The sequence below is a fragment of the Hipposideros armiger genome, unplaced genomic scaffold (genome assembly GCF_001890085.2).
Source record: "Hipposideros armiger isolate ML-2016 unplaced genomic scaffold, ASM189008v1 scaffold_20, whole genome shotgun sequence".
In the NCBI taxonomy this organism is placed as follows: domain Eukaryota; kingdom Metazoa; phylum Chordata; class Mammalia; order Chiroptera; family Hipposideridae; genus Hipposideros; species Hipposideros armiger.
In genome coordinates, this window is record NW_017731370.1 from 2,407,802 (window position 1) to 2,421,113 (window position 13,312).

General features: G+C 38.5%; 1 protein-coding gene across 6 annotated transcripts in view; it reads left to right on the forward strand.

Moving 5' to 3' along the window:
• The window catches only part of TASP1 (taspase 1), a 253,771-nt gene extending 243,749 nt beyond the window's left edge, over positions 1-10,022 (forward strand). For all 6 annotated transcript variants that reach the window (XM_019635266.1, XM_019635267.1, XM_019635270.1 and 3 more), the window contains one exon: positions 8,946-10,022. In XM_019635266.1, coding sequence (XP_019490811.1) covers positions 8,946-9,038 — 93 coding nt within the window. In that variant the 3' untranslated portion in view covers positions 9,039-10,022. The remainder of the gene's footprint in view (positions 1-8,945) is intronic.
• Positions 10,023-13,312: the final 3,290 nt, after the last annotated feature.

Genomic DNA, 13,312 nt, shown 5'->3' on the forward strand with positions numbered 1-13,312 from the left:
GTCATCCAAAGCAGAGCTAGTAAATCAATCCAGCCAGATACAGTTTCTCTTGCATTGACAGTTTAAAAGCAGTTCTTACAATTATTTTACTTCTTTTTTGTGCTGTCTCTTTTTTAACATAGAATTGGCCTTTGGCTGATATGAATATAGAAGTAATATGCCATACCTTCTTTTTCCATCTCTTTTTTTCTTGCAAAACATGCTCTCTCTTTAATCTCTTACCATCACTCTTCTAACAAAACTCCTTTTTTAACATCACAAAAAATGATGGAGGGAAAGAAGTGATTGGCTACTTTTGGAGGTTTATTATTCTGAACTCTGTGTTTTGAAGATAAACTGAGGCATATTCCAGTTTTTTTAAGAGTTTATTTGAGGAACAGTCCATTTGACTTGGGAAGCACCAAACTGGAAGTGGTTAGGGGCACTCCACCAACAGGAGCCACAGGACTTACAAAAAGTGTAGAAACAAAAAAATAAAATTAAAAAGGAAATTGTGTGATTGGCTATAGTTTAAAGCCTAATTGGCTGTTTGTGATTGGTTCAGGCTGCCACTGCCAGAATGCAATTGGGATTAATCATAACCTCAATGAGAGAGGATCACCACATGTTAGTTGTCTTCTGAACACAACAATAGGAAGAACATAACGCAACTTGTGGCAAACTCTTTCGCCAAAAGCATCCTTCTAAACAAGGTAGCTGCTGTACTTCACTTGGATGAGGGAATGCAAAGGCTGCCAGATTTCTTTTTTTAAGAGAAGCTGGAAATCAAGATGCTTGTGCACAACTTCCCCATTTTAAAACATATTCTATTAATTTTTTTAAAAGTTGGAAACACTGTGTGGCTCAAACCAAACAAACTTTCAGCTATCCCTTCCTCAGGCCCAACACGCCATTTTGTGCTCCACCGCACTCCAGTTCTTTTGCCTTCCAGGGCCAAGACCTCTGGAAAGTCTTCCTCAGCTCATTGATCATCATCCATCCCCTCCCTCTTGACTTCCTGTGGCATTTGTGGTTGGGTATCTGTGGTATTGTGATTTATAATACGAAATATACATTTGGTCTTCATGGTTCCTGACTTACAGCTCTCAAACCCTTGGAATTTCCTGATAAGAGCAATGGAAGCATCATTTGTTAAAATATTTGGTCTTTTGTCCTCAGTTCCTGAGCCATAAGGTGAAATGGGTGTCTACTTATTCATAACAACCCATTTTGAACCACACCTGAGTTGATATCAATGAAGTGACTTTTGGAAAGCCTCTAGGTAGCCTAAAGATGTGGACTGGTTGCCAGGGCAACCAATCAGGAGGGGAGAGGGGCTGAAGATTGAGTTCAGTCACCAATGGCCAGTGATTTACTAAATTATGCCTATGTAATGGAAGCCTCTAAAAAAATCCCTGAACTACAGTTTTGAGAGCTTCCAAATTGGTGTACATGTAGAGGTGCTGGGAGAGAGGGCATGGAGGCCCTGTGCCCCTTCCCATATACCTTGCCCTATGCATCTCTTCCAGCTGGCTATTTCTGAGTTATATCCTTTTATAATAAACTAGTAATCTAGTAAGTAAATGGTTTTTCTGAGGTCTGTGAACTGTTCTAGCAAATTAGTCAAATCTGAGGAGGAGGCTGTGGGGACCTCTGATTTATAGTCATTGGTCAGAAGCACAGATGACAACGTGGACTTGTGATTGGCATCTGGAGGCGGGGGTGGGGGGGTGTCAATCTTGTAAGACTGAACCCTTACCCATAGGATCTGATGCCGTCTCCAGGTAAATAGTGTCAGAATTGAGTTATTTGCTTGATGGTATTAGAAAACACAATTGGAATATTCTACCCGTGGTCTTCCTCCATGGTTATGGAAGAACCATATAGGGCATGGTCACATGCTTTTGTTAATGCTTTTCTAATCATTTCATATGGCTATACTTGTCTTCACAATGTTACATGTTCTTAGAATGCAGTTTGCAAGTATTCGAACACTGTGATTTTCTCTTTTGCACCCAAGCATGATTGTTTTTGAGCCTTGGAAGATTAGTGGTACAGCAAGCTGGCATATATAAAACCCTTAGCAATTGATAAATACTCAGCAATTGTTCATTATTTTATTAGGAACAGCAAAACAGCACCATAAAAATACTGGCCTAAAAAATGTCCAATTTCTTCAATCTTATCTTTTAGCATGCAGTAAATTTTTAATTAAAATATCTCATTCTGTTTTTGCAGACTATCAAGCTTTTCAAATAGAATTTTCCAGTTCTGGGATGCCCAATAATCTATAATAGAGATTGCACTGCATAATGTTTTATTCTATGGCGATGTGTTTTTTTAAAATAATAATTGACATTTATTGATATGTACTTTCATTGCATGCAATATCTCATGTAGTCCTTATCAGCCTGATAATAAATGCTACTGTTATACCCATTTTAGAGATGGGGGTTTGAGAAGTTAAGTAACTAGTAGAGCTTACACAGCTAGTAAGTGTAGAGGCCTGGATTGAACATTATTGGTGAAGGTAACACCAGCTGCTATAACAAGCAAACTCCAAAACGTATAGTTGCTTAAGCATAACAAGTGTGTTTCTCATTCACATTAAGTCCAAATCGGGTTTCTGATTAGCAGAAGGCTCTTCTCCAAAATGTGATTCAGGGTCCCAGGCTCCTTACATCACATAGGCCTTACAGTCATCAGAGAAAGAACATGGACAATGGTGCCTAGAAAGATTTTTCTGCCAGGCCTGGTAGTGGCACATATCACTTTAGTCCATTGGTTCAATTTCAGTCATGTATCCACACCCACTGCAAAGGAGGCGGGGAGATGTTGTCCAGCAGTGTGTTCAGAAAGAAGAGTAAACGGCCCCAGCACCCACCGTGCTCTGATTCTGTAACCCACCCACGTAGCCAGTATGATAAACTGCCTCTGGGATTAATTTTAGAATTGGACATAAGATGTTGTATGCTACATGTGCTTTTTTTAGCTACTGGTTGATGAAAAAACTGTTCTGTTTTGAAATGCTTTTTCTTAAATCTCTGTATGTCGAAGTGCTTTTCTAATGTCACTTGTTTTATTTGTAAATGCATGGATTGCTGTGACTATAGTATCTTGCTTCAAGCTCTCTCTATTTTTAAAAAGTGGAAAACCACGGGGATGTTAAGTACAGCATGGGGAATATAGTCAATAATATTGTAATAACTATGTATGGTGCCAGATGGGTATTAGATTTATCAGGGTGATCACTTCTTAAGGTATATAAATGTCTAATCACCGTGTTACACATCTGAAACTAATATAAGATTGCATGTCAACTATAATTGAAAAATAAATTTTAAAAAATAATCTAATAAGATGAAAAAGTAATAAAACCAGAAAACAAAACCTTCACAATTATGACACCAATGAATAAAGTATTTCTAAAGGCTTTTTTTTGGATTGTGTCTATCTAGATTTTATTTTCCTGACCCCACAAAGGAGGATAATAACTTGTTTAAGAGACTCTTTTCTTGACTCTTGTGGCATATCTCAAGCAACTCTCCTAAGAGTGGAAAGATGAATTAAAATATAACCACTAAATAAAGGCTTTGAGACTTTTAAAATTAAATCGTGTGCTCATAGTTTTCCTAGAAACCACAAAAGAGCACTCACTAAGGTGGTCTTAAAAGATTTAAAGACATGAGTATGAATGATAGGAAGTCTCAGCTACTACTTAGACTGTGATTAGGACATCAAGCAATTATATAATTTCGATATTATTTTTTGTTACTTTAACTTTCTCATTTTGAAATCTTCAGGATAAACATGTTATTGGACAATGTATTCGTTCTCACAAAAAGATATAGCCCTACGAATACTGGCTTTGACTAGTCAATTTAACTCACAAGTTGATAATTCTTCAAAGACATGTCTGTGTCACTCAGGGTATTAGCAAGAAGGCAGAGAATTACAACTACCAGGCCATTGGGTTCCACTGGTGTGGAGCTGTTAGCGTCTAGAAATCTAAAGTTCCTTTTCCATTCTAACAACACAGTCACTTGGAAAGGGGAAAAATTAGTCAGTCTGTACTTTTAGAAATTCTATTTTTTAAAAATCTTTACTATTGCAAACTAGTTTGATTGACTTTTTAACCAAACTGGTCACACTAGCTAAAATATTTGCGATTCTTTGTTTATTTCTTGGAAGGTTTATTTTAGTCACTCATCCACTATTTGAGCATTTCTAGAGAATACCTTCTGTGTCAAGCACTGTGACAGGTTCAGGGAATATAGAGGTGTGTGTAAGGCAAGCTCCTGTCTCCAATTGACTTTCAACTACAGAGACCTAAAAAAAACAACAACTCAAGACAGTTATATCACAGGACAAGAAATGCTCAGATGGGTGCTCTAGGAGCTAGTATGAATGCTTCTAGACTGAGTGTGGGATCCAGTCAAGGAATATTTCCTTGAGAAAGAACCAGAAAAAGATATTAGAGACATGAAATCGTGGTTAGAGCGGTGTATGAGTGGGGTGTGTAGCAAGGAATGGAGAGAGATAACCAAAATGGATCAATATACTACTTTTTCATCTATCATTTCTGTGTGTTATTTCTCATTAGTTCTGAATTCCAATAAAAGTGCATTGCTATTTAAATGGTTTTAAAGACACCTTGTTAAGTCCTTATGCAGGTAGGATGCCCAAGAGTCTGCACAGGCCTTGAACAATATAAAATATTTTATTGTACTTTTAAATGCTGACATACAAGTTCATTGTAGAAAGTGGTCTATTTTTAGCCTCTAGAGGAATTCAAACCTACTTCTTTAAAAGAATAGAGACACACACTCATATAAAACATTCTCTTAAACAGCTTTTTTTTTTTTTTTTTTATGCTCCATTGAAATTTCCACAGAAAGCTTCAAATACATCTTGGCTCAGACTTTTTCAGACCAAGGTCACTTATTCTTTTATGAGTCAGAAGATCATGTTGATGGATGAAACTGGTAAAATATTGACATTTGGATGGTTAACCATTTTACTCCTCTCAACACCGTGATCATGTCAGTGTGTTTTGTAATCACAAAATCCCCATTGTCTAAATGCTGATTTAGGGAAGAAAAATCCTGAGAAGTTAATATAACTACTAGTTTGTCTAGTTGAACATTTCTGTCTTATGTAAACAGCTCAATTTATACAAATCTCAGTGTATTTTGAAGTATTTTGCCTACATACTGTTAATATCTCAAGACAACTGTCATCATTTTCAATCCTTTTTTCTTTTTCTTCCTAACTCTCCTTGACATTTTGTGATTTAGCTCAGTTTATTTAGATGTTCTTTTATTGTAAACTTAATTGGAGTGGTAGTGTTAGAGATAAGTTTGGATTGGCCATCTGTGTTTTTGTAAATCTCAGGGGATTGCTATCAAGTCCCCTGGTTCGTGAGACAGGAATTGCTTCCTTCTAGTTCTGGGTCTTTTCCATGGGCAGCAGGAAATCAGTTGCTTTCAGACTGACACCCCCCTGGTCAAGTTGCAGGCCATCTGCTTGGACATATGGTCACTCTTTGATCTTTTAACAATTTATTCTCTGTTGCCTCTGGTGCCTGGGATACCAGGCCTGTCAGGAGGCCCCATTGGATTCTCCCTGAATCTTTGGGAAACATGAGGATGGATTTTCCTGTGAGCTTCTCTTTTAGGGACAGATATTTTAACTAACCTGGTTGAAAAGTTCCAACTTATTTGTGAACAGAACCTGGTAGTGTTAATGTTTCTCCAGTGGGATTCTGATGGTGGATTCATTCCTAGCTAACCGCTTCACTTATTGCCATCTTATGGAGAGCTATTCTGGACCCGGTAGGAAAGTGTCATTTCCCCTGTATTCCTTTTTTTTTTTTTTAATTGTGGTAAAATATACAAGACATAAATGTTACCATTTTAACCGTTTCTTAGTGTATAGTTCAGTGGCATTCGGTACATTCACATTGTTGTGCCGCCGTCCGTCTGCAGAACTTTTTCCTCTTCTCCAGCTGAAACCCTGTACCCATCAGACAGTGACTCCCCCGCCTCACCTCCTCACAGCCACTGGCATTCTACTGTCTGTATTTATGAATTTGACTGCTAGCTACCTCATATAAATGGAATCCTACTATATTTGTCCTTTTTGTCACTTTTTTCAGTTAGCATAATGTCTTCAAAGTTTATGCATGTTGTGGCATGTGTCAGGTTGTCATTCCATTATCAAGCTGGATAATATTCCATTGTAAGTATATACCACATTTTGTTTATCTCTTCATATCTTGATGGACATTTGGGTTGCTTCCACCTTTTGGCTGTTGTGAATAATGCTACTATGAACGTTGGTGTACAAATATCTCTTTGTGTCCCTGCTTTCACTTTTGGTTATATACCTAGAAGTGGAAGTGTTGGATCATGTGATATTTCTAATTTTAATTTTTCGAGGAACCGCTATACTATTTTCCATAGTGGTTCTGCTTTATTCTCTATCTCTGTGGTAGCTGCATGCCTGTGTTCATGACCGAATAGAGTGAGATTAGGGTTGAAATTGTCTGAGGGGCTTCTATTCTCTCAGGGATCTTTTTTGTTTAGAACCTTTAGAAAAATTGATGAGTGACACCTAAGTAAAAAATTATCTTTCCCCAGGGACGAGACAACACAAATTGGTAACTACAATATTGCCACAGAGATATGAAAGACAGTTTGGGGAGTATAATCAATAACGTTGAAAATATTTTTTAGGGTGTCAGATGGACTCATGTCTTGTTAGGGAGACCACTTCATGGACAGTGTAGAGGCCTGACCACTGCACTGTACATCTGAAGCTGCCATTGAATAATGTTATATGTCAACTATAATTTAATACATATATAGTCATGGGATGTGGAGTGTAATGTGGGAATGGAGTCAATGGAATTGTGATAAATATGCATGATACTGGGGGAGGGGGCGGTTGATTGGGGGAGGAGGGTGGTCACTTTGTGAGGGGTGAATAGTATAACTCTTGCATTGTTTTGTACACCTAAAACTAATAATAAATAAATAAATAAATAAATAAATAAATAAATAAATAATAATAATAATAGAGTAGCCCAAGTTGGAAATAACCTAAATGTTTGTTAACTGATAAGTGAATAAATAAAATGTGCTATTTTCCTTTAAAGCTTGGTATATTGAAAAAAGTTGCAGTTTGCCTCTCTGAAGATATCCAATGAATATTAGTAAACATTTTATTGAAATGAAGAAAAAACAAAAACAAAACAAAATAAAATTATTTTTTCCCCTCGCGTTGAATAAAAGAGTCCTCATCAATACTGAGCCCTGGGAATTGTGAGATTTGAGCTTTTTGTACCTCACGTGACATGGGCTGCAGGGCAGCAGAATCAGACATGCCCTCCTGTAACTCCTCCCACAAGGTTAATGAGGCATCACAAGAAACAGAAGGCCCACAAGTCTGCCTTTCTGTGGACTTCTCAGGTATAATATATCCAAACAGTGAGGCTCAAATTTGTCCCTCAGATGCGATAATGAGGCAGACTCTGTAACACAGTTCCCAGAGGCCCAAGCCTGTGAGTGAACCCACTGACACGCAAACCCCAGGAGACACTGCAGAGACTGCCTCATCCAACTCTCCACCCCAAAATCAATGGTCTCACCCCTGTAGGTTACAGGTTGCTTCCTGCCTTGTACACAGAAAAACTAAGTACCCAGAGAACATTTCCTGTTCTCCAGAGCTTTCCAAATGGTTGATTTATGTCAACTACTCTAATAGGACTTGTACCGTGAGACTCAAGAATAGTGTCCACCCTCAACTACAAACCAACTATCTTACCTGTTAAAATCCATCCAGAATTTATGCTTGCTTCATATCTGGTTGCATGAGAGGACATCAGTCCCTCCCTAGGCTTGGCCATCTCACCAGCTGTGTCTAACGACGTCACCCGGGTTTGAACTCACCTCAGTTCAGTCCTCTAGAAGAGCTTGTTTAGAAAAACAGAATTAGAGAAGATTACCTAAAGGATATACAATCCCTCTGTTTTTCTTAGAAACTGCCGACATTTATCTATCCCTGGATTAAGCAGGACCATCAAAAAAGGAATTCCTGGCTGACGTCATCCTGACCCCTTGTGGAACGGTTTTTACTGTCTTCCACTGAGGGCCAGTCTCCTTTGAGTAATGTCGAAACACTCAGCCCTATAAAGCTCCTTGTTGTACAAATGATGTCTTTACTTATCCGCTACACATGGTACCTACTGTATCTGAAGCCCGACAGAAGAAATGGCTCCTTGGCCTCGGTCTAGGAACAGTTGTTCTCTGAGCAGCTGTGATCCTGTGGACGCTGTGAACCACCTGTCTGGCCATGGCCACTAGGAAGCTGAGAGACAGGGTGGCCGTCTGCCTCTCTCACAGACACAAAACTCGGGCTAGATTTTGAGTGCTAACCTCATGCCTGTCGTTACCTTATTTTGTAACCTCTTATTTTTCTTTTTTCTCATTGCCTCATTTACTTTAGGTTGTTGAATTATATGAATTTTCGTAAGCTATTCAAAACCTTTAAGGAATGTATTAGAGGTTTAAACATGAACCAGGTATTCTCAGTTGCTTTGAATGTTCAGAGGACAAAGTGTTCATAAATTATTAGTTTTCAAAGAACCGGAATGTACTCAATATAGTTGGCATTAAAACCACCACTATTCTGAATGTGACTAAATTGTAAGTTCTGTACTGTCAGGGGCCTTGGCCATCTTGGTCACTCTGTGTGTCCAGTTGCTGATGCTGTGCTTAGCGTGCAGAGATGCTCAGTAAACATTCCCTGGGAGATGAACAAACAGGGTCTCTCAGAGCCTAAAGGTTCCCACCAGGCCAGTAGATGCTTGTGTTGCTCTGGTATTTCCTCCCCCTTTATCACACGTCGGAGGTGGGGGGGGCACAGCTGGCACTTCTAACGTTCTCCTGTTTCCCTCTCTGCAGACTCACATTTCCAGACTTCCTCCCGGTGCAGTGGCAGGACAGTCCGTGGCCATTGAAGGTGGGGTTTGCCGCCTGGAGAGCCCAGTGAACTGAACCGTCAGGCTGAGCATGAAGCGCCCGATGGTCATTTCAGAACCTGAGCTTTTTGATTTGGGGTTTTTAACTGAAGTTTGATGTTTTATCATCTTCATTTTATAATTCCAATTAAAGCCTCATGCACTGCTCGTGACACTAGTGCTGCTGTAATTAGTGCTTAATGATGGGCCTTTGGCAGGTGAGCAGCACTGGAGAGAGAGGGAGAGGGAGAGAAACAGAGAGAGAGAGTGCGCATGTGTGTGCACGTATGTGCGCACAGCACGAGTGCTTGCTTCTCCCTTGATGAAGTAGAAACTCCTTATTGTGTAACCTAAGAGCAGGAATGATTAAATCATCTTCACAAAATGTGTGCTTTAACTGTTTACAAGTAAAACCTAAAGTTGCAGGAAACATTTTTTATTTCATAAAGAGGTACTACTGTCGTGATGTAATGTGTCTGAACTGAAGAATAAATCTACTTCTTTAAATGATTTGACAGTGGTAGTGCTCCAGTAATAAGTAATAAAGTGTTTTTATTTGTTAACCAGTTTAAGTGGATCTTGTGGTAACTTAAACTGTTATTCTCATCCCTCATATGGGGCATTTTTCTTTAACAAAGAATGGTTTCAGTGAAACAATCTAGCAGAGAATTAAGGTCGGAACCTTTTTAAATAATAGTCTTATTGATAAAGTTTGTACTTCTTCCCTCAAGCCTTTCTAAGCTTAAATACTGCATAGCTTCGAGCTGTATGTACTATATTATGAAAGACTATGTAAAGAGAACATACAGTAATGCACAGTCCTTAATTTGTGTATAGTGGAATGTTATTTACAATGTAACTGTAAATAAGAAAGCAGAATTTATGGGAAAATTCAATATTATCTTTGTTTCTTGTTTAAATATATTTTTAAGGTAAAGGCACAAAAATAAAAGAAGCATATTACTGGGTATACAGTGTGTGACACCTCTTCACAGACTAATAAATTATCTTTTGAATCCTAGATTGGAGAGCCATTTTTTATTTGGTTTGTAAAAAGTTACTTCTGCCAGAAATCATACCTTTAGCCTTCTTGCTATGATTCTGATTGTTCAAAACCCAGTCTTATCTTTGTGCATTAAGTTGGACACTAGCAAGGTGGAAACTGAACTTACTACATGATTGAATGATCAATATAGAAACCCCTAAAATATCTGTTGCAATTTGATAAAAATAACAAAGGGAAGGAATAAGAAGAGTTTGCTTTGAAAAATTGTAGTGGCAGCTGAAAACTCAATGGTTATAGTTGATAAATTGCTTCTAAATGTTATATTTAGTGATTCTGGGGCCACATAAGAAAACCAAGACTTTCCTTTTGATTTTCTATGTAAGTGGCTATAGAGAAGATACTAAAGATAGAGTTGCTCAGGGGGCGGAAGCTCCCTGCACCATATAATCATGGCTCTGGGCGGTAACTGATAAAGCCCCAGATGAAATTATATACTTGACATCAATGTATGGCCAAATTATAAAGGAAAGACAACCAAAATGGAGTGGGTGTAAATATGAATGATTTGGGAGTTGCTGACTTATATTCCTCCTACAGGCAATTACATTTGTCTCGCTATGTTCTCTAGACAGGTTGGTGCCGTGGTATCTGTTTCTCATTCTTAATGAGGCTGAGAACTTAGTGAGAGATGGGCTGGCTGGTGGGGAGCCTTTGGCTTCAAAAGCTTTCAAAAGACCTGTTACCTGTTGGCAGGGTTTTTTTCAGGAACTGGACTGGATCACGTAAAACTATCAGGACACTTTGGAGTCTGAAAATCATCTGACCTGTTTCACCAGGAATGCCATGTCTTTCATCTCCTTTTGACTTTATTCCATTCATATTTAAAAGTTTGGACTTGTTAAAAACCCCTTTTAAGAAGAGTTTAAAAATTGGTCAGTATAAAAGCACAACTCCTCCAAGAACAGTTTGTTAAGACTTTATTCTCCAATTTCTAATTTTTTTAAAAATTTATTTTATTTAAGGAATGAAATCAGGAGGGGAAAAAAAGTAATAGAATCATGGTGGCAAAAATGTAATGGGTAGTATAAGTTCCTTTATTATAAGATCAAATGTTAAAGAACAGACACTGTATCCAGAGGATATTGACAGATATAAAATCAACTTCATTTCACACAAAAGAAGAAAAGGTAGAAACAAGAAAATAGCCCCATTTCCCAGTCTGGCTTATATTACCAAGATTCTGAAGCTATATTTTAAGGTGCCCACTTTTAATGTGGATGATCTTGCTGTATATTCTATTTCTTTGTAGGTCTGAACATTGTATGTTTGGTTCTCCTGAGTATAATTAAGCCTGGTCTGGGCTGTCACTGTGATCCTGCTCTGTTTCGGAAACGGGTATCTTCCAGTCTTGGTGAGGAGGTGGAGGGCATGTTGCTCTGCCTTCAGGAACCTGGAGAGCCTGTGCTGACTGACGACACTTATGGCAGCCTTGTCTAGTCTTTGTCCTTCTCTCTTGTCAGCTCTGCCATTTTCCCCTGCCTCTTGTGTGTCTGCCTATGACAGACACTTTCTCATCTTTGACTGCCACTTTTAAATGTGAACTTGAACTTAGATATCAATGTCTGTTAGAATTGTGTACAAAGTATAATACATAGAAACAAGTCCTCAATGCTAGTCTTAAGTGCTTTTCATTGAGCAAAATGGATGAGTTTTAACTCGTGGATGTGGGGACATATCTTTGGCTACTCAAAAGCCCTTTGTGCCTAATTCCTCATTTTCTCCTGTGTTCAAGAGTAGTGATGTTGCATACCAGATCCCTGCAGATAAGCAAGTTTACTCTGTTTTGAAGCATTGTTTGGAGGGTGTGAGGGAGGAACAGAGGGAATAAAGAACGGAAGATTTAGAAAAATCTAGAATTATTCTTGAACATTGAGACTGTACTTAATTATTGTGCAATCTTTTTTTTTAATCTGGTCATTATTATAAAAGTGAACCAATGCTTATAAAAAGTCAGAAAATAGATAAGGAAAAGCAAGACAAAAATGAACTCATAACCTTCCCTAAAGGCAGCAATTGATAACACTTTAGCTTATACTCTTATAGACTCTTTATGCATAAATTTTCTATGTGTTTTTAACATAGAAATGGGGTTATATACCTCTCTCCCCAGATGGGGTTACATAACCTGCAGTTTTCACTTAATAATATCATGGAAAGATGTCCAGACCTATAGGGATATATAATACCTCATTTACTGCTTCCCCACACAATGCTGATTCCATTAATGCTGTTGAATATATATATTTTATCCTCAAACTTTTGTGGAAATTTCTCACAGTCCTGAAAGTACAGGACAGCATCCATTTTCTCAGGCCACAGGGCCATACAATGAGCACTGTGGAAGGTCTTTGCCAATGAGAGCCAGCTTGGCAGGCATCTTAGAATAGACCATTTTCATTACCTGTGGGTCTTTTGTTCCAGAGGACCCCAGACAACTTTGAAAAGCTGATATCTGCCCCTCTGTGCCTAAGGACTTTTTCTGGACACAGCAAGCCAGACATGCCATGGAATCAGCACTCCCCAGAAGCAGTTTTTAACAAGTGATGGACAGAATTGGTGTGTAAATATACTTGCTCCCTTGCTCCTTGGGCGGGGTAATTCTGAGGCATGTGTTTCATACTGTTTTTGAGAGATTTCCCACAGGAATTAAGCTTTGCCTGCCCACTGTGGTAGTTGACTTATTAAAACACCTTGTATTAGCTTTTCCCCCTTCCCTGTTCTCAGTTCTCCTACCTGTGTTTCTTGGAATCATCAACCAAATGAACTATATTGGGTTGTCGGAAAAGTCATAATGTATTTTGTCTGTTTTTCAAAGATCATTTATTTATATAAAGAACAAAGATCAATCAATGACATATTGCCCGTTTTGTTTGATAAGCTTTTGCCATCTTTCAGTGAGCTTCATAATTCCTCGTTCATAGAAGGACCTGTCTTTATTTGCGAAAAACTGAACAAGGTACTGATTTACAGCCTCATCTGAATTGAATGTTATACCACACAGGGAGTTTTGAAGAGAGCGAAACAAGAGGAAGTCTGACGGCGCAAGGTCAGGTGAGTATGGTGGGTGTGGCAACACATCCCATCCAAGCTCCAGATCATTTTCGATGGGTGATCAAACTTGTGTGTGGTCTCGCATTGTCGTGATGGAACACAACTCCTTTACAGTTAACAAGCTCTGGACATTTCTGGATGATGGATTCATTCAAACTGTCCAATTGCCTACAGTACACATTCGAATTGATTGT